General features: G+C 35.9%; 1 protein-coding gene across 2 annotated transcripts in view; it reads right to left on the bottom strand.

Moving 5' to 3' along the window:
• Positions 1-248: 248 nt before the first annotated feature.
• The window catches only part of DHX29 (DExH-box helicase 29), a 46725-nt gene continuing 27279 nt past the window's right edge, over positions 249-19694 (bottom strand). The window contains exons 13-27 of one of the 2 annotated variants that reach the window (XM_057743423.1): positions 19306-19482; positions 18559-18699; positions 17073-17217; positions 16829-16946; positions 16110-16194; positions 14686-14774; positions 13610-13738; positions 13445-13520; positions 12464-12688; positions 11465-11601; positions 10957-11050; positions 5339-5641; positions 4048-4179; positions 2880-2976; positions 249-541 (exon numbers count right to left, since the gene is read on the bottom strand). In XM_057743423.1, the coding sequence (XP_057599406.1) occupies positions 495-541; positions 2880-2976; positions 4048-4179; positions 5339-5641; positions 10957-11050; positions 11465-11601; positions 12464-12688; positions 13445-13520; positions 13610-13738; positions 14686-14774; positions 16110-16194; positions 16829-16946; positions 17073-17217; positions 18559-18699; positions 19306-19482 (1995 nt within the window). In that variant the 3' untranslated portion in view covers positions 249-494. The remainder of the gene's footprint in view (positions 542-2879; positions 2977-4047; positions 4180-5338; positions 5642-10956; positions 11051-11464; positions 11602-12463; positions 12689-13444; positions 13521-13609; positions 13739-14685; positions 14775-16109; positions 16195-16828; positions 16947-17072; positions 17218-18558; positions 18700-19305; positions 19483-19694) is intronic. The other variant, XM_057743432.1, reaches the window with a different exon arrangement.

Genomic DNA, 19694 nt, shown 5'->3' with positions numbered 1-19694 from the left:
AGTAGCCCCCGCTCACTGCAACTAGAGAAAGCTCACATGCAGCAACAAAAACCCAATGCAGCCAAAAAATTAAAAACTAAAAAATTTTTTAAAAAGAAATTAAAAACAACAAAAAAAGGAAGGTCTAAACTCTCTAGACATCAAGGACTGATAGAGGATGAGGTAGGTACACAGAGAATCACAACACAAAGTTACAGATACTACAGACGCAGACCTTGCCCATAAGGCACATAAGGATGTATACAACATGGATGATACCAAAGAGTTTATTGTAAATGTAGTGGCAAATACATTGAGAATAATCATCATTAAAAAGAAATTAGAAAATTACACGTTTAAAGTATGTGCTTTTTTCCTCCACCTTTACATTATGGCTAGTACCAACATTTTAAGTATTGAAATACTTAATGGGATGGTCCATTTTCACATAATTTCATGACTCTGTCTTCATCTTAATTTTTAAAGCAGTTGACCATGAATTTCAGTTTCAATTATTATTCTGTTTTTATCAATTCGGTAATGATCTGTAGAATCTTGTCATCTGGACGGAAGAAAAAAAACCGCATGAATAAATTCATCACTGACTAATTTTCCAATATATATACATGTAAACCACAGATATGCTTCATTAAAAGATTCTTTTAAATTAGAATACAGAATTAACACCAGCAATATTCACTATAAAACTAGAGATGCCTCCATAATATAATTTGTTGCCCTACAAATATTATTTTAATTATCACTATAGTTTATTACACCTACTTTGACAAAAAGTAGGCAAAGGCCTAAAGAAATGATGTGATATAACTGTTGGTCCTTTATAAGGAATTATTTTCCTAAAAATTCTTTTAAGACAAGAAGTTTCCTAACATTTTCACCTGGCTCAAATACACTAAAGGCTTTCTGACTCTTCCATGTACTTCAGAATGTGTCAGTATTCCAACAGTACGGGCAAGGAATAAGAACACCTTTATCCCTTTCTCCATGTTTAGTCCAAAGGAAACAAAACAATTTAACAGGGAAGTGCTCTTGGAGAGGTGTCAATGGCAAAGTGATAGACCTCTCTACACAACAAAGGAGTCAAGCACCAATTAATCTGACAAATAGAGAAACAGAGGCTACATTATTTGCTAGAGGGTCTAACAGCTGCTTCCACTTTTAAACAGTTGGTCTCACACTGTGACTTCCTAACTTCTCTCTGGATAGTTGTAATTATCAGAGCTCCAAGACTCAAATTCTGTATCTTATTAGACACTTCAATAAGAGAATGGTCTATGTTTCAGTGATTGCAATGGAGAATTCTGATAACTGGGCCCATGGCCTGACACTCAGGTTCCTGGAGGGTACAGTGGCATTTTTAAAAAAAAAAAGGAAAAGAAAGGTCACTTGCTGCAAGGGGAACATGGCAGGTCTAGAAAGAACCATGATTTTTAGTCTGAGGAAGAACAGAGTAGAAGAAAGTACCAGAGCAACTGCAGTTATTTCTTTTTCAAAAGCTTGGTGTTCTATCCCAACTTTTCTTATTATAAAGTTCAGAAACAGAGGATACTAATGTACTTCATCCTCCCTCCTAAGTAAAAAATAATACTTCATCAGAGGGCAAGTTCTGCTTTCTCTTTTATGGCGAAGAGAAACACTGAAGTCATTTTAAAATTCATTTTTCTTAATTTAAAAGTTGAGGTTCAACCTGTCCTTTATATAATGTCATTTTTTCTAAGGCTGAGTTGTAGTGCACGAAGTTTGTCAAGAAAACAGCCCACATCTCTTCATAGGTCAAGACCTGATCTAAGTTTCCAGCAATATAGAAAAACTAATACAGTTTAGTGCTTATTCATTCACCTTCAGTTATGCAAATAAACAGAGTGTGAGGCTTCAGGGTAGCAGCACTAGACCAGTGGCTCCCCACCTTGCCTTACTATGAGAATTAACTGGGATACTTGTTAAATATAATCACATTGAACAAACTTAACATCACTGATCAATTCTTAACATCATTAAAAGCAGGAAAACCAAACTGATGTGATGCAATGAGAAGAATATAGCACCAACCAAAAAATAATCTTTTCCTAAAAACCTGACTCTAATCAAGTCTTTAGATATAACTATCAATTTGCTGGAAATATAAGGAATAGAGAAACACATTAAATCAAAGCATGAAGACGCAACCACCCAAATCCTAAATGTAAGAAATTCCACCAGGAAAATAACCTAGTTTATTAAAAATAATTGCATTTAAAAATGGGGATGGTAGTAGAGGGGAATGTTACAGATTAAAAGAGATTACAAACTAATAACATGGCCATAGGCCTCTCCCATAGAGGAGATTCAGTATGCCTGGAGTAGATCTTTGGACTTTGTATTTTGAACAATTTCCAGGATAATTCTGTTGATTTGGCAAGTTTGGGAAACACTATACCAGACTAAGTGGCAACTCAGGTGTCCACTGCAGATTTCTGTTGAAGGAAAAGGTACTTATTTTATACAGACTAACAGCTCTGCATTTGTTGACAATGGTAGAGAAAACATGTTGGGAACCTCAGAGAAAGTCCCTCTTTCTTATTTTTTATAATAACTGTATCACTAGTTTACTAGTATGTAAAATAGTAGCAAAATTACAAATGCTCAGTTTTAGCATCCTTTTTCTGTGAAATGGACAAAAGTTTAGAAGTGAAGCTTAGAAGAGGAAGGAATAAAGTAAAAGAATCTTAAGAGGATAACTAGGTTGTGAATAACGAAGAACTATCTGAGTGTGATGGAATTCAGCGTAAAATAAATTTTATCAAAATAATTTTTAATCACATGGAGCTTCAGTGAGCTATAGTGTATGCCAATGTTTAAAAGTATACTGTTTTCTACCTACATTATAATCAAACACTTACTTTCAAGGGACATCTTAGGATTTTCAAGCTTTTTTCTTAAAACGGAATCAATGAGAACTCTCAGCTGCTTGAAAATGACAGCTATCTTAACAGGTGCCTGTTGAGAGGAGATGACAAATTGAACAACATTAATCCCAGGGAGTGCAAATATGTTTAAATAAAATCAAGGTAAGCATGTATACCTTATGTGCTTTAGCACATCTTGACTTTAATATAAAATGTTATGGGAAAAATATAAGTAAATTACTTCCTGTAGCTAAGATATAAAAACTTAAATTTCCTTATTAAGTACCCATAAATTTGCTATCTCTTTCCAAAATAAAGCAACCATTATTTCAATGGTTTGTTTCCTTATCTTACTACAGTTTTTAAAATGGAATTTTTAAAAACAGCTTTATTGAGGTATAATTTATAGATCATAAAAGTTTACTCAGTGTATGCAATTCAATGACTTTTACTTTGTAGAGTTGTGCAGCTGTCACCACAATCCAGTTATAGAACTCTACTACCACCTCAGCCTCTTTGTGAGAACTGCCCATATTTTTTAAGTTGCCTTTAAAATTTACATCTCCAGTCTTAGACAAACAGCTGTCATGGTATATCAGCAGAATGTATTAGATTTGCTTAAACTGGTCAATGTTGATGAGTTACAGAGAAATAAACCTATTGCGGGTAACACTGGTTGGTCTAATTTTTCCAGAGGAGAATGCGACAATATGCATTAAAAGCTATGAATCTGTTTGTGGAGCATGAGTTTCAGGATCGAGTAGTTCCAGGTTTAAACCTTGTTCTACCATTAACAAGCCATGTAACCTAAGTAAGTCATTTAACTTCTGAGTTTAGGTGCCTTGTCTATAGAAAGAACTACAGAAATTATCTAACAAGACTATCAGGGTATTAAATTAAGGATAATCCCTGTAAAGCTAACTACCAAAGGACACAACACATGGCAAATTATAACTATTACTGACAATAAATGAAATCTCTAATTGTAATATACTTTAATAGATTTAAAACAATATAGGTAAGATAAAATAAGGAAGTCTATTTTAAGTCAAATTATAGGAAGAAATTATGCAAACTCTAATAAAATTTTTAAAAAATCTACCTCAGTGGTACTGGAAGTAGAAATTTTAACGTAATCACTAAGATCAGTTGTAGCATGTACCTGAAAATAGATCCAGCCATCAACAGAGAGAAGACGTTCCCGGTGTTGAACTTCTATATCACCACCGAAAAGTAAAACTGGAAAAGGGGTTATTAGGGTAGTTTCCCTCAAATATACTCGGGCGTACCGTATCTGCATAAAAATAGAAAAAAAACATTTCACAGCCTAAAAATACAGAATATTCATTTATCTGTTTCATGTAAGCATTCTTCTATAATTTGCTACTATATATTTTTTTATTGGAATATAATTGCTTTACACTCTTGTACCAGTTTTTGAGGTACACCAAAGTTAATTAGCTGTATTTATACACATATCCCCACATTCCCTCCCTCCCTCGAATCCCCCCCACCCTCCCCGTCCCGGCCCTCTAAGGCATCATCCATCATCGAGTTGACCTCCCTTTGTTATACAGCAACTTCCCACTGACCATCTATTTTACAGTTGGTAGTATATGTTTATGTCTATGCTACTCTCTCACTTCGTCTCAGCCTCCCCTTCACCCCCCGCCCCCCCAACCTTGTGTCCTCCAGTCCATTCTATGCATCTGCATCCTTATTCTTGTCTTGTCACTGGGTTCTTATATAACTTGCTACTATATATTTTAAATCATGTTTTGTAAAGCTACATGTCTACTTTCTCTTATGTGCACAATTTGTCTGTTTTATAATAATCAGCCACCACCTGTTTGTTTATACCATTAAAAGGATTTTAAACATTAATTGTAAAGCTGAATTATATACCTTGAACTTAAATGAGACTATGAACAAGCAATTTTATGCTAATGCTGTTGAATAATTAGTGCAAAAATAAAATTATGATTAAGTTTCAAAGTGTTTGGTTTCTAGAGCAAGGTTCAGCAATGGCTATTAGTCAGGAATTTGTAATGTTTTACACATTTAAGTTTGATGATATGCTGGGAGTTATTCAAGCCAGTGCCTGAAATTATGGATCTTTATTAATTTAATGAGCTATGATTCAAAAGGTTGACTGTTAATTGTAACCTACAAATATTTGCTATTAAATTATCTTAGGCTGCACTGTGACTCAAACTGTTGCCACATCATATATAGTTCTATCCCATCCCATATCTCCCTTATTTGAAAATGTGGAAAAAAGAAATGTTACATGTTTTTGTTGAGAAACCATGTACATCTTGATTTCAAATGTAAACAGATATGAATAGCTCAATTTAAGAACCAAATATAACATTTGCTGGGCATTCTAATTTGTTATGACTCATTTCTAGAATAATGCCCTGGATACTGGAATTTAAGAATGAGCACTTTACCTTCTCCTGGTATAAAACCCATCCATAAGTTTGCAAATCTCGATTTACTGAGGATGGATGTACTTGTGCTTTGCCTTGGGCTGTCTCCACAATGCAAGCCAATTTTTCTGTAACATCAACTGATTTTGTATAGTTTATCTTCCCCACGTTGTCATACAGTCCAGCAGTCAGCACAGCTTTAAGAAGGGCAATTTCTTGGAAGGAAAGGGTCTGTGAGGCTCTGTTAGCATCCAAGCCATTAGAAGTTGTAGATGATAAAAATCCTGCTGCCTTAACCAACTTTATTAACTCCTGCTTTACATCCTAGGTTGGTTTGTTAAAAAGAGACAAGATCATAATCAATTAAAATAGAGAAGGTGCCAAACAACCTTGTATTTTATATTACTGTTTCCTATTAAAATTGACAGGGTGCCAAAAAGCTAAAAAAAAGAATTATCACATGATGCAGCAATCTCACTCCTGGGCATACATCCAGAAAAAACAAAAACACTAATTCAAAAAGATACATGAATGCCAGTATTCATAACAGCGCTATTTACAACAGCCAAGATATGGAAGAAACCAAAATGTCCATCAACAGACAAACGGATAAAGAAGATGATATATATAAACACACACACACACACACACACACACACACACACACACACACACACACACACACAATGGAATATTACTCAGCCATAAGAAGAGAATGAATTTTTGCCATTTGCTACATACAACATGGATGGACCTGGAGGGCATTATGCTTAGTGAAATAAGTCAGAGAAAGACAAATACTGTATGTTATCACTTATATATATGTGGAATCTAAAAAATAAAACCAGTGAATATAACACAAAAGAAACAGACTCGCAGGCACAGAGAACAAACCAGTGGTTACCAGTAGGGAAAGGGAAGGAGGGAAGGGCAAGATAGGGGTAGGGGACTAAGAGGTACAGACTACCATGTATAAAATAAATAAGTTACGAGGATATATTGCCAGCACATGGAATATACCCAGTATTTTACAATAACTATAAATGAAATATAATCTTTAAAATTTGTGAATCATTATGTGGTATACTTGAAACTTATTAATACTGTAAATCAACTATATCTCAAAAAAAAAGACTGTGGAAATTTGGCATGCTAGAAATTTTCATTTCTAGACTTACTATAAATATTAATATTTGTTAAATATTTTCCTACTCCATCATATGATTAAGTAAAGCCAGCAGCATAAAGTATATATCTCTGTGCATTATTCTTTGTATAAATAGTTTAGCCAACTCTTCAGATTATGCATTTTATTTTTTTGTTTGTTTTTTCTTTTTTAAATATCAATTCCCCCAAATTCACATTTTTCGTTTTTACAAATTTACTTATTTATTGGCTGCATTGGGTCTTCATTGCTGCACAGAGACCTTCTCTAGTTGCGGAGAGCAGGGCTACTGTTCATTGCGGTGTGCAGGCTTCTCTTGTTGTGGAGCACAGGCTCTAGGCGCTCAGGCTTCAGTAGTTGCAGAGTGTGGACTCAACAGCTGTGGCTCATGGGTTCCAGAGTGCAGGCTCAGTAGCTGTGGCACACGTGCTTAGCTGCTCCAAGGCACATGGGATCTTCCCGGACCAGGGTTTGAACCTGTCCCCTGCATTGGTAGGTGGATTCTTAACCACTGTGCCACCAGGGAGGCCCCACATTTTATTAACATATCAGTTAATTTTCAAGTTTAGCACCAGCCAATACTCGTGAAGAAATGTCTTTTTTTTTGGCTGCACTGGGTCTTCGTTGCTGCGCAAGGGCTTTCTCTAGTTGCAGTGAGCAGGAGCTACTCTTCATTGCAGTGCACAGGCTTCTCAGTGCAGTGGCTTCTCTTGTTGCAAGGCACTCAGGCTTCAGTAGTTGCGGTGTACAGGCTCAGGAGTTGTGGCTCAGGGCTCTAGAGCACACTCAGTAGTTGTGGCGAACGGGTTTAGTTGCTCCACGGCATGTGGGATCTTCCCGGACCAGGGAGCAAAACCTGTGTCCCCTGCACTGGCAGGCGTTTTTTTTTTTTTTTTCTATCATCCATCTATCTGTCTGTCTGTCTGTCTATCTATCTATCATCTATCTGTTGGCTGTGTTGGGTCTTTGTTGCTGCATGTGGGCTTTCTTTAGTTGCAGTGAGCTGGGGCTACTCTTCGTCGTGGCGTGAAGGCTCCTCATTGCCATGGCTTCTCTTGTTGCGGAGCGTGGGCTCTAGGTGCGTGGGCTTCAGTAGTTGCAGCATGTGGGCTCAATAGTTGTGGCTCACGGGCTCTAAAGCACAGGCTCAATAGTTGTGGCGCACGGGCTTAGTTGCTCCGCGGCATGTGGGATCTTCCTGGAGCAGAGATCGAACCAGTGATCGAACCCGTGTCCCCTGCATTGGCAGGCGGATTCTTAACCACAGCGCCACCTAGAAAGCCCGGCAGGCATTTTCTTAACCACTGTGCCACCAGGGAAGTCCCAAGAAATGTCTTAATACATTCCCATTCCTCAAGTTCCATAAATATCTAATATTATACTAAAACTTTAGTAAAAATGAAAAAAAAAACCAACGAAATCCTGCCATTTGCAGCAATGTGGATAGATATAAAGAATATTATGCTTAGTGAAATAAGGCAGACAGAGAAAGACAAACACTGTATGATATCACTTATTTATGGAATCTAAAATAAACAAATGTATATACCAAAACAGAGAGAGACTCACAGATGTAGAAAACAAATGATTACCAGTGAAGAAGGGAAAGGGGGAGGGGCAAGACAGGGATACGGAATTAAGAAATACACACTAGTATGTATAAAACAGATAAACAACTAGGATATATTGTACGTCACAGGGAATTATAGCCATTATTTTGTAATAACTTAATGGAGTATAATTATAAAAATACTGAATCACTGTGCTGTATAATATTATATTGTAAATCAACCATACTTCAATTAAAACAAAATTAACAAGATGCCACATTTTTAGTTAACTATATCCCAAATTACATTAGGGAGGAGGATACTGGAAAGTCAAGGATTAAATGGAGTCATTCTTTTTTTTTTAAAATAAATTTATTTATTTACTTTATTTATTGGCTGCATTGGGTCTTCGTTCCTGCACACAGGCTTTCTCTAGTTGCTGCGAGTGGGGGCTGTTCTTCATTGTGGTGCAAGGGCTCCTCATTGTAGTGGCTTCTCTTGTTGTGGAGCACAGGCTCTAGGCATGTGGGCTTCAATAGTTGCAGCACATGGGCTCAATAGTTGTGGCTCACGGACTCGTGGCTCACGGGCTCTAGAGCACAGGCTCAACAGCTGCAGTGCTCGGGCTTAGTTACTCCGCAGCATATGGAATCTTCCCAGAGCAGGGCTCGAACGCGTGTCCCCTGAGTTGGCAGGCGGATTCTTAACCACTGCGCCACCTAGGAAGTCCCGGAGTCATTGATTCTGTAAACTGATTTTGCAGAGATTCTCTTCCTAAGACTTTAGATGTCATAAAACAAGAATGCCTAAAATGTGAGAGCAATAAAAATGTGCCTGAACGCATTTTCATTTATTCAGTATATTTACTTCCACATTAGCTCTCCTTTTCAACATTTTTACTCAGTAAGGATGGTCACATAGAGAACAATGAGGAAGAATTACAGACTCTGATCCTAGGCTGCGAGGACCTTCTTCATTTGTCTCTGGGAAACACCGTAATTTCCTAAAGAACTCTGATAAAGTTTATTAATGGCAGCAATCTAAACTTGTTGCCTAAAATCTTTTTCTATCTCTAGTAGTGCCAATCAGCTAAACTGCTACAGGGAGGATGAACTTTTTTTTCCCTTCAATTTATTTTATTGGCTGTGTTGGGTCTTCATTGCTGCACGTGGGCTTTAGTTGCGGCGAGTGAGGGCTACTCTTAGTTGTGGTGCACAGGCTTCTCATTGCGGTGGCTTCTCTTGTTGCAGAGCACAGGTTCTAGGCGTGCGGGCTTCAATAGTTGTGGCACACAGGCTCAATAGTTGTGGCTCACGGGCTCTAGGGCACAGGCTCAGTAGTTGTGGCACACGGGCTTAGTTGCTCCGTGGCACGTGGTATCTTCCCAGACCAGAGCTTGAACCCGTGTCCCCTGCATTGGCAGGCAGATTCTTAACCACTGCACCATCCAAGAAGTCCCAGGATGAGCATTTTTAAAGTAAACAGGATACAAGTGACTAAAAAGATGAAGTTTACATTTAGGATTTACTTTAGGTTTCTGGTTTGAGACTTAAGGGACTTTAAGTCCAGGAGAGGAAAGACCAAACAGTTGCTGTAACACCACAAGATCAGTAAAACGATTGAAAACCTTGCAGCCCAGGGGAGGTGAACAAAGGCTCACAGAAGGTGGGAGGCAACCTGGAGGTTGGGAGGACGTGGAGTTGGAGACAAAGGAGTGTTGATTAGCGCTCCATATCTTGAACCCCAGTCAGCTGGCCCAGGGGCATCTATTTCTTTAATTTATCCCTTTTTCTGCTTCAAGAAGGATAAAGTTCATTCCACTTAGCAAAGTCCCTGCTGTCATCTCAGCAGTTATTTTATTTATTTTTATTTATTTTTTCTTGCAGTCTTCAAGTCTACTGCCTATCTGACATTATAGAAGTACACTGTTAGGATAATCTAATAATCTAGTTTTTATTCATTAATTCAAACACATTGACTATGCACCTAATAGATGCTTAGGTACCAGGTTCAGCAGTTATTTTAAATCACACACAAAAAAACTGGTCAACTTATATAGGAATAAAAATATTTTTTAACCTTAAGTTTATTTTATGAATACTTTTATAGCATATCTGCACTAAACACCATTTCCCTTTAAATGTTGCACTAAACTTGAGACATATCAACCAAATTTAACGTGTGGACCTTGAGTGGATCATGATTTGAACTAGCTGTAAAAAAACATTTATGAGATAATCAGGGATATTTAAATACTGCATAGTTGATGATATTAAGGAATTATTTTTTAAGGCATGATAATGTTAAAGAAAAAAAAAAAAAAGAGTCGTATACTCCAGAGATATATAATAATCTGACGCCTGGGATTTGCTTCAAAATAATCTAGAGGGCAGATAGTGGATTAAGGGGAGTTAAAGTAAAACAAGATGGAGCACATGTTGATAATTACGGAAGTGGGAAATGAGTACACAGGAGTTCACTATACTATTTTGTATGTTTGAAAATTTCCATAATAATTCAAAATAATAACTGACTTTCAGAGTTAAGAAAAACTGTAGAACATCCCCAATTCAATTCCTTTTTTTAAAATGAGAAACTGAGACTTAATTAACCTTTCCAAGCTGAGCTGCTGAATAGACAACTATCCTAATTCCCAAGCTGGTGCTATTTCTATGAAATCATGTTGCATCTTTGATCATTTCCTGAATATATTATGATTGTTAAATACTATTTTGAATCACTGTGTAATACAGGTTACCTGCTGGGATAAACAATAAAACAAAAAACCACAAATTTATTAACTCAGCAAATGTTTATTAAACCCTTACTATGTGTTAAGCACTATCCTAGGCATTTCTTTTTCCAGAATAATCCTATTGGTCAACCATATGTCCCTGAATTAAGATAGCTGCATTAAGACTTACCTCTAGAGTTAACAGTGATGTTCTATTAAGAAAGTTCCTCCGGCAGTATGCTATTTCAGAACGATAGCCTCCTTCTTGGCGTGCTTTCTTCCATCTATGTAAGTAAAATGACCAAAAGTTTAATATGTTTCCATACTCTCTTTTTCAGATGTAATTAACCAAAGCTTTAATTATAATCATATAAAAAGAGGAAGGGTCTTGCTTGTTTTAGGAACTAGCCAATTGTATATAATAATTTCAATTACAATACAGATATTTTTTGCTCATGTATAACAGTAAATTAATAACTTCAAATACAAGGTAATATACACATAATAATACAAAGTACACTGTTCTTAAATTTTAGGATTATAAAAATATGAATCTTTAAAATACTTCGACTTAACACATGAAGTAACTAAAAATAAATTTAAATCTTAAATGTATCTTTTTCATAAAAGTCAAACATAAATTTTTTTAAAAATTTGTCAGCTTTGACCTACTGACAAAACCCAGATTATTTCTTTACCCCAGATATGCATTGTAGATCGTCAGATGGTCTGAATCTGCCATAGCCAAAGCTGATTTTGCAAGATCTGCTTCATCTTTTCGACCGATTGGTGTGGTAAAAGGAGACTTCTCTGTCATAACTGCAGCTAGTGTTGCCTATCCATAAATAACCAAAAAATTTATCATTAAAGAGGTATATATTGAAAGCTGATTTGCAGTAGAAAGCAAATCATAAAACAATTGTACTTTCAAGCTGCATGTTTCTTCTTGAGATCTTGACTCCTAGCCTGAATTTCCATTGCCATAATCGGGACTACATAACAACCCATTTGTTGTTGTTGCAGTTTTTCAGATCAACTATCATGGCAGAGGATATTTCTTGGACTCAACACAATTCTGGTGAGTATCTATTTCTGATACTAGAAAAAAAGAGACTAGAGTAAGTCATACTCTCTCCATTTCTTTTTCAAGCAGCCTTGATTTGTAGTCCCAGAAAAGGCCACAACTTGATAAAGCTGGAAAGTTGGAATGGCAGAGCAGGCATATGAGCCAAGGGATTCAGACAGAGGCACAGAGTTTGTTAATTCTGAGATAATCTGAGAAACCAGAATTGCTGGTAATTGCTAGCTCACAGATAACCCAGAAAAAGGGAAGGAAGTTTTGATTCTACTTATGTGTAGAGTTCAAAATGCTCTAAGAATCACCTACTATATATTCAATTTAGTAAATATTTCAAGCGGGATGTTTGATAGCAAAAGTCTAGACAAGCCAAAACCCTTTAACAAAAAGTACCTACAATAACCCTTAGTAAATGGATGATTTTCTTGTATATAAATATAAAAAGTTAAGTACTTAAAAATTCTCATTAAGCATTTAGATTTCCTGGTTTTAATGTTAGTGTAGACATTCTGTTTAGTTAAAAAAATTTAATTAAAACTTAAAATTTGTTTCCAAACTTAATACTTCCCCGGCCAAAATGATATTTACAGTGAAGAAGCAGCAGTGTTGTCTGTCTTACCACTGGATCAAGGCAGCCAAAAATGGCACCAAAAATAAGCATCTTGCCAATCTTGACATTCACAGGCAAAGCTGCAAGGTGTTGGCCCAGTGGAGTCAGTTTAGGCTCATTTATTTCACAAGCTCCAATTTTTCGGAGTAAATTCATTGCATTGCTGATTACTTGAAGTTGAGGAGGATCTAAAGCTTTGGAGAGGAAATCTTCAGGAGAACCAAGATTGCATTTCTGCAGATTGAAAAAGTGATAAATTGGCATGTGATCAGAAAGAATTAACAAAAAAAAAAAAAAGAAGGAAAGAAAGGAAGAAAGAATTAACAAAGAGATGGTCAAACTGGAACTAAATTTAAGTAATATTTTAAGTAAAGAGGATAAATGTCTGTGTGTATTAAGGGAGTAGGAAAGAGGATGAGATCTTCCAGTCCATATTTTTAGTTTCTTCACTTCTGATTTTTATAGAATCAAAAACCTAAGAACTGAAGGATATTATAGATCTTTCAGACTAGGAAGCCTTTGGTCTAAGTCAGGATTTCTCAAGTTCAGCTCTATTGTTATTTGGGGCCATGTAATTCGTTGTTTTAGGGGACTGTGCTGTTCACTGAAGAATGTTTAGCAGCATCCCTGGCCTTGACCCACACTAGATGTCCATAGCACGGTCTCCCTCTCCCCCCAGTTCTGACAACCAAAAATGTCTCTTGACATTCCAGTTGTTCCCTGGTGAGCAGTATCGTCCCCAGTTGAGAACTACTGGTCTAAGCTGTGAGTCTGTATTTTCACCTATAAAGTATGAGTGCCTATGGCAGACTTAAAGCACAGTGGGTTTCTTATAGAAGATGGGAGAAGGCGGCATTTATTAAAGAGTAAATAAAATACTTGGAAATCTAGAGCAACAGAAGGTAAGATAAGTTTAGGTCTTCTTTTTCTCCCCGCCCCCCAAGAAAGGGGTGAAGAACAAAAAGTTCATTTAAGTTCCTTTGGGATTACCATAATATGAAGACATAATTCCTCCAAAGGCACACGCAAGATTTCAGGGACAGAATAGTCCATAAAGCCTTCAAATCTGAAAAATAAAATAATACTAAATACATACTATCAGAAATGCCACACTGTACTGGTTTATGTGTTTTTAATTTCCAGGCTATGCCATACCTTTCTCTCGTGTACATTCGGAAACAGAAGCCATCTCTGACCCGCCCAGCTCTCCCCTGGCGCTGCAGAGCACTTGCTTTGCTGACAAATGTCTCCACCAAAGAACTCATCTGACTGCTTTCATGGTACCTAGAGAAATATTTTAAGACAGAATATGTAGATAATTGACTTAAATCAAAATCTGAAAAAACTGGAAATATCTGACTAAAATTAAGTTGAAAATTAGAATGCCTATTAATTATGCAATAAGAATTCTTTTTAAAAAGTTTGAGAAATGCCACTGTGAACATTATAATTCAACAAACCTTTCACAAGATACAGTTCAACCCTGAAAACACTTCCTCTGAAGGTACAATTTAAAAAATCAAGTTTATTTTGTACTCTATAGTCATACTCATTTCCAGATATTGCTCAAGTTCCCTAATATTAGGGACAGTGTTTATAGATTACAATAGATTATTAAGGTGGTCGTCCTTATTTATGAAACATTTATAAAGTAATAACCTTTCTGTTGAAGATTCAGTCAAGGTTACCTATTATGTGCCAATTACTGTACTAGGCACTTTCAATTATGAAATTTTAATTTTTCCTGTTTACATGTGAGGAAACTTATGATTATAACTGATGGTCATATTACTTCCTCAAGATTACAGATCAGAGATTTATAATCTAACTCTGATTCTAAATCCCATGCACTTTTTTATAATCCCATAAATAATGCTTATGTAAAACAATTTATTTTATAAACTAATTTACAAAAATTTATGTTCTGAACATTTTCTCAACACTTTTCTAAAAGTAGCAGTACACTGATATTACTTATGGAAAAACTAATGACATGAATTTTGACATTTATTCTCAGACATTTTAAACTTCTCTAACAGTTTCTCTGAGACTCTCTATTTTGGGCAGAATTAGGACATTTGAGATTTTCCCTATATGATTCTATGATCTAGTGCTTGCTTCAGCAGCACATATACTAAAATTAGAATGATTCTATAACGTCTCCTAAGAATTCAAGAGTCCCAAGTCCTTTTCAGGTTAAAAATGTTTTGATTTGGGAAATTCAAACTTACTTATTTTCTTTTGTTCTTCCAGTATCAATTACAAATACAACATCTGGAATAGTGATACCCGTCTCTGCAATATTTGTTGCTAAAACTATCTGAAAATAAAAAGCCAAAACATTTAGGTAACAACTTTCAGCAATGTGACATCATTTAAACTTCTTTAGATAGCTAAGCCAATGAATTTGAAAAAGTGAATTTCAATTTTATTTACAAAAAGTCACAAGCTAATTGCTATTAGTGTGTAATTTAAATTTGCTCTAATTAATTTTATCACCTCAGCTTATTAATTAAAGTTATAGATTCTTATTCCAACAAAAATACTATTCCCCTAATTCTAGTCAGTCACCTTAAAAATGACATATATAGAACGGGAAACTGGGTCAGAGAATGGAGACTGCTCAGCAGAAACTTCACAGTTATTAGGGGGAAAAAAAAGTAATAGTTCTTCAGTAAGAAGAACTGGTGGGTTTTTGCCCTGGCCTGGCTACTTATTAGCTTTGTGACCTGGGTAAGTCATTTTACTTCTCTGGCCTGCAGTTACCTGACCTGCAAATTAGGAGGTAGAAATAGATGATTTCTTAGATCCCTTTCTAGCTCAAAATTTCTTAATGGTGATGGCTGAATAGTGCAGTCTTCTTGTGTTTCTTTTTTGTTTGTTTGTTTGTTTTCTGTTGAGTGCCTGGACATGAAACATTCAGGCAATTCTAGGTCAAATTCAATATATTATTGCTCTATCTTAATACTGAATACCTGCTTTTCTTACTCATTTATCCTAGGAAATGGAACCCAGATTATTAAGACTTAGATGGAACCTACGTGATCAAATTTTTTAGAGGTAGAATTCTTTTCTTCAGGAAAAAGAACCCCTGGAGTTTTCAGAGCACAGTTAGAAAACCATAAGTTTAATCCGCCTCCTTTTAAAGATGAGAAAGTGAACCTGAGTGGGTTCCCAAAGGTCATAGACATGGCAGCAGCTTAGGGACAAGAACCCAGGCCTCCTGCATCAGAGTCCAGACTCTTGCTGAGAGCTCTGTGTTCCCCAGAGTTTCTACATTGTGCTCTTTTTTGCCCCCACCTAAGAGGGTCAAAATTTGAGAAACTCTCTTTGCCAAGTATCTCTTTATTCAGAATCCTGAACAGAGGAGACAATGAAAATACTCAGATCATTTCCTAACCTAATGGTCTTTGTATTGCAAAAATAATCAGGGATGAATAGCAAAGCGAACAAAAAAGAATCCTTGCAGGATTCAAGTAGCTCCTGACATGCAACATCCTTTGTGATATCTTCTTTAAGAAATAGTAGTGATTTTTCTTTTCATAAGCAACATCCATGCCATATTTTTAAACTGTCTTTGATGATAAAAAGTCATAACACTTTCATGAAATATTCTCAGTTGGATCACATATAAATTTGCTATACTGAATTTTACCTTCCTGACTCCTTGAGGAGGAAGTGTGAATGCTGCAGCTTGATCTTGAGTTGAAAGAATAGAATGCAGAGCTATCACTTTATATCTGAAAGTTAAAATCATAGTTCTTAGCAAGAGTTTCTCTTTAGAAGACACTGCAAAGAATAACAAAATTTATTTGCAAATAGGAAGCAATTTTTAAATTTTTTATTATGAAAAATTTTAAACAAACACAAAAGTTCTGAGAATGGTACAGTGAAACCCCATATATACTCATCGAAGAGAAGAAATTTAATATGCATGAATTATGTGGAATGTAGGGCTTAAAGAATTTTAAAAATATATCTGATGCTGAAGTGGTAACCATAATAGCAGTAATAAACTGTACCAAAACAGGCATCGTAAAGAGCCAACTCAATATGCATGGATGATAAACTGTAATGCTGTTAGGGTTTTACACCATCCACTGGGTTGGGGAGGGAAGTCACCATCTTATTCTGAACCACAGGATTCCCTCTGCTTAACCATCTTAAGAAACTAAAACAAATGTAGAAATAGTACCTAAAAATTTTAGTAGATAAAATGCATTTATAATAGAAATGTTAAAAAAAAAATTGCCTTGCCATGGACAATTTTAACTAAAGGTGAAAAGACTTTGAAAGCTCTGATCAAGAGTTTTAATGTATGAAACATTTTTCTATTTTAAAACTACCAGGAATATAATGAAGATTTGTAGTTACCGTTCTGAAAAAAATCTCCTGTCAGTTGATAAGAGATCATACAACTGCTGAATATGAGCAAGGCCTGGTAGAAAGATCAGTACTGCTCCTTCAACGTTTCTGAATTGGGGACTTCTGTCTGAAATTTTTAAAAAGATACAATATTCAAAATAAAGAACAGCATGTAAGATATTAATAAAACATCTCCAGGTAGTAGAAAAGTTTTATCGAAACAAATGGAGACACATTAGAAATAGATACATACCTAAATATGTAAGAAGTTCCAAAATGAGATCCAGGTTGATTTTATGAGGATTCATGTAGAGAATAGCATGCTGAGTGCGGCTGCTATACTTTTGGTAAAATGGATTTAAATCAGCACTTGTTCCAGTCTGAACTGGGATGTATTCCTAAAAGAAAAGCAATCAGAAGATGAACAAAAATATTAAGTATTTTTATAAGACAAGGAAAAAAGGAACTATTCGCATTCATTTGAATCGGTATTTTTCTGTCATCATTTTGTTAAAATATAGCAAGAATACAATTTTTAACAGTATTAAAGTATTATAAAATTTCATCTCTCTATTAATTTCATCCAGCCCCCTTACGTATAGCAAAACTTTTTATCTTGGCATGTATAAATTAAAGAAATGAAGAAAAACAGAACAATGGATGCATTGTTCTGTGGGAAGTGAAAAGCAGTCAGGCCCAGAGAGGTCACAGTAACTTTATTAAGTAGTTTACACCTGCCTCATTCCTTCTAGATTCTACTTTGGTTGCTGAGTTTCAATCATCTCCTTTGAAACACTACCTTTAATTTTTTGAGGTCTTTCTTTAGTTTCTAATTTCGATCTCTGCAGTTTTAGGGAAAGATTTAATTTTTGCTTCCTTGCTTTATCTGCTTAATTAAAAGATAAAGTAACTTTAACTTTGTGCTTCCATTAGATGAATGAAATATTGTAGATATAATGAAAATACTGTATATAGTACCACTGGCCAAAATGCAGGATAATGCAGCTTTTGTGATAATTCTCAAATTATGTCACTGAAGCTAAACTAACTCTCTATGAAGAACTGTGCTTGCCCTGGATAGTATAGAGCTAAGGTTGGCTCATGCCAGGACAGAGGTTGCCAAGAAAACCAATGACAAGGATCTAGATTTTGGTCCTGCCCCATCCTGACTATTTAAGGTGTAGAGATAAAGTAAATATCATAAACCAAACACTAGAGTCGGTAAAACAAATACTAAAGAAATGACCTTTAAAATTTGCTCATAATCATATCTGTTCTTCTTTTACCAAATTATATTTGTTTTTTTTTAAATTGTATGTATGTATGTATTGGCTGCATTGGGTCTTCGTTGCTACACACATGCTTTCTCTAATTGTGGCGAGTGGGGGCTACTCTTCCTTGCGGTGCACGGGCTCCTCACTGCAGTGGCTTCTCTTGTTGCAGAACACAGGCTCTAGGCACGTGGGCTTCAACAGCTGCAGCTCACGGGCTCTAAAGCGCAAGCTCAATAGTTGTGGCACATGGGCTTTGTTGCTCTGCAGCATGTGGGATCTTCCCAGAGCAGGGATTGAACCCATGTCCCCTACACTGGCAGGCAGATTCTTAACCACTGCACCACCTAGGAAGTCCCCCAAATTATATTTGAATGTACTGTGCCAGCCATATAATTTTAAAACTCTTAACGCAGTTTATACCCTGGATATCACTATCAGATGTCTTTCAAAATGTTTTCTTTTTACCTGATACTTTTTTATTCCCCCTGCTTTGCTTGTAACATTAATGGTTATTTCTTCCTCCTCCTCCAGAAATTTCTGACAATATTCTGAGTCTTTTTCCAGTACAAAGCCTGTTTCTTCTATTATATCTTCAAGATGAAAAACCTGCATAGATTAAGGCATATAAATAGTGAACTCAAATTCATTTCAGTAAATGTTATTTTAAAGACAACAAAGGAATGTCACCAAATGCTAATTTAGAATATTATGAAAAAAGTTTTTTTCTGCATTAATTGGGGATGAAGAATTTGGCTAATACAGATGGATCTGTCCCTAGTCTCAGGACAAAGTACATCATGGTGTGTATTTTTTATATGTGAAAACCAATTTAAAGAGCAGTCTTTATCAGCTGATCTAAAAGGGCAAACATTAAAAACAGAAGGAAGTTTCAAAGACAAGCCTAAATTTGAGGGATGGGTGAAAAAGGAGTTCCTTAATGCTAGGCAACTACCCCCAATCTCAATGTAATGGCTTTGCTACGGAAATGTGTTTTATGCTATGTACCTCTGAGGTATGTTATTCAGTAGAATCCTCCTTCTGCCCACCCGCCCTCAGTCAAGGCAGCACCAGCCATCTGATTCCCAAGGTCTTCTCTTGACTTGCAATACCCCAGGAATAATTCTAGGCGCAGACTTGAGGGCCTGTCTTCTGGGGACACTCACTGGTGGGAATGGAGTTTCTGTTTATGTATGCATTATAAAGAAAACTTACCTCAACAGGATAACTTCTTCCTGAAATTCTCAGAATAGGGCAGTGTGTGAAATAGGTAGAAAACTTTTCACTGTCTACAGTGGCACTCATTAGAATCAAATGTAGATCAGAGCGTTTCTGTAAAATTTCCTTCAAGATAATTAGTAGGAAGTCTGACTGGACACTTCTTTCATGAACCTAGTAAAAGAGGAATAAAAAAATCGTATATAAGATCTAGTAAGAGGCTAAAACAATCACTCAAATCTACTAAAAGTTAATCAATATTTACATATAGTCAGTACATACAGAAAGAGAGAGAAGCTGTATGTTTCAAATAAGGCAGATCTTCAGAACTGAAAATAGAGTCACCCTCTAAAATCGAAGTTGGCAGAAAGTCAGCATATAATGAA

This window comes from Hippopotamus amphibius, chromosome 1 (assembly GCF_030028045.1).
Source record: "Hippopotamus amphibius kiboko isolate mHipAmp2 chromosome 1, mHipAmp2.hap2, whole genome shotgun sequence".
Taxonomy (NCBI): Eukaryota; Metazoa; Chordata; class Mammalia; order Artiodactyla; family Hippopotamidae; genus Hippopotamus; species Hippopotamus amphibius.
The sequence above is the reverse complement of the archived record's forward strand: the minus strand, read 5'-3'. Positions and strand labels throughout refer to the sequence as shown.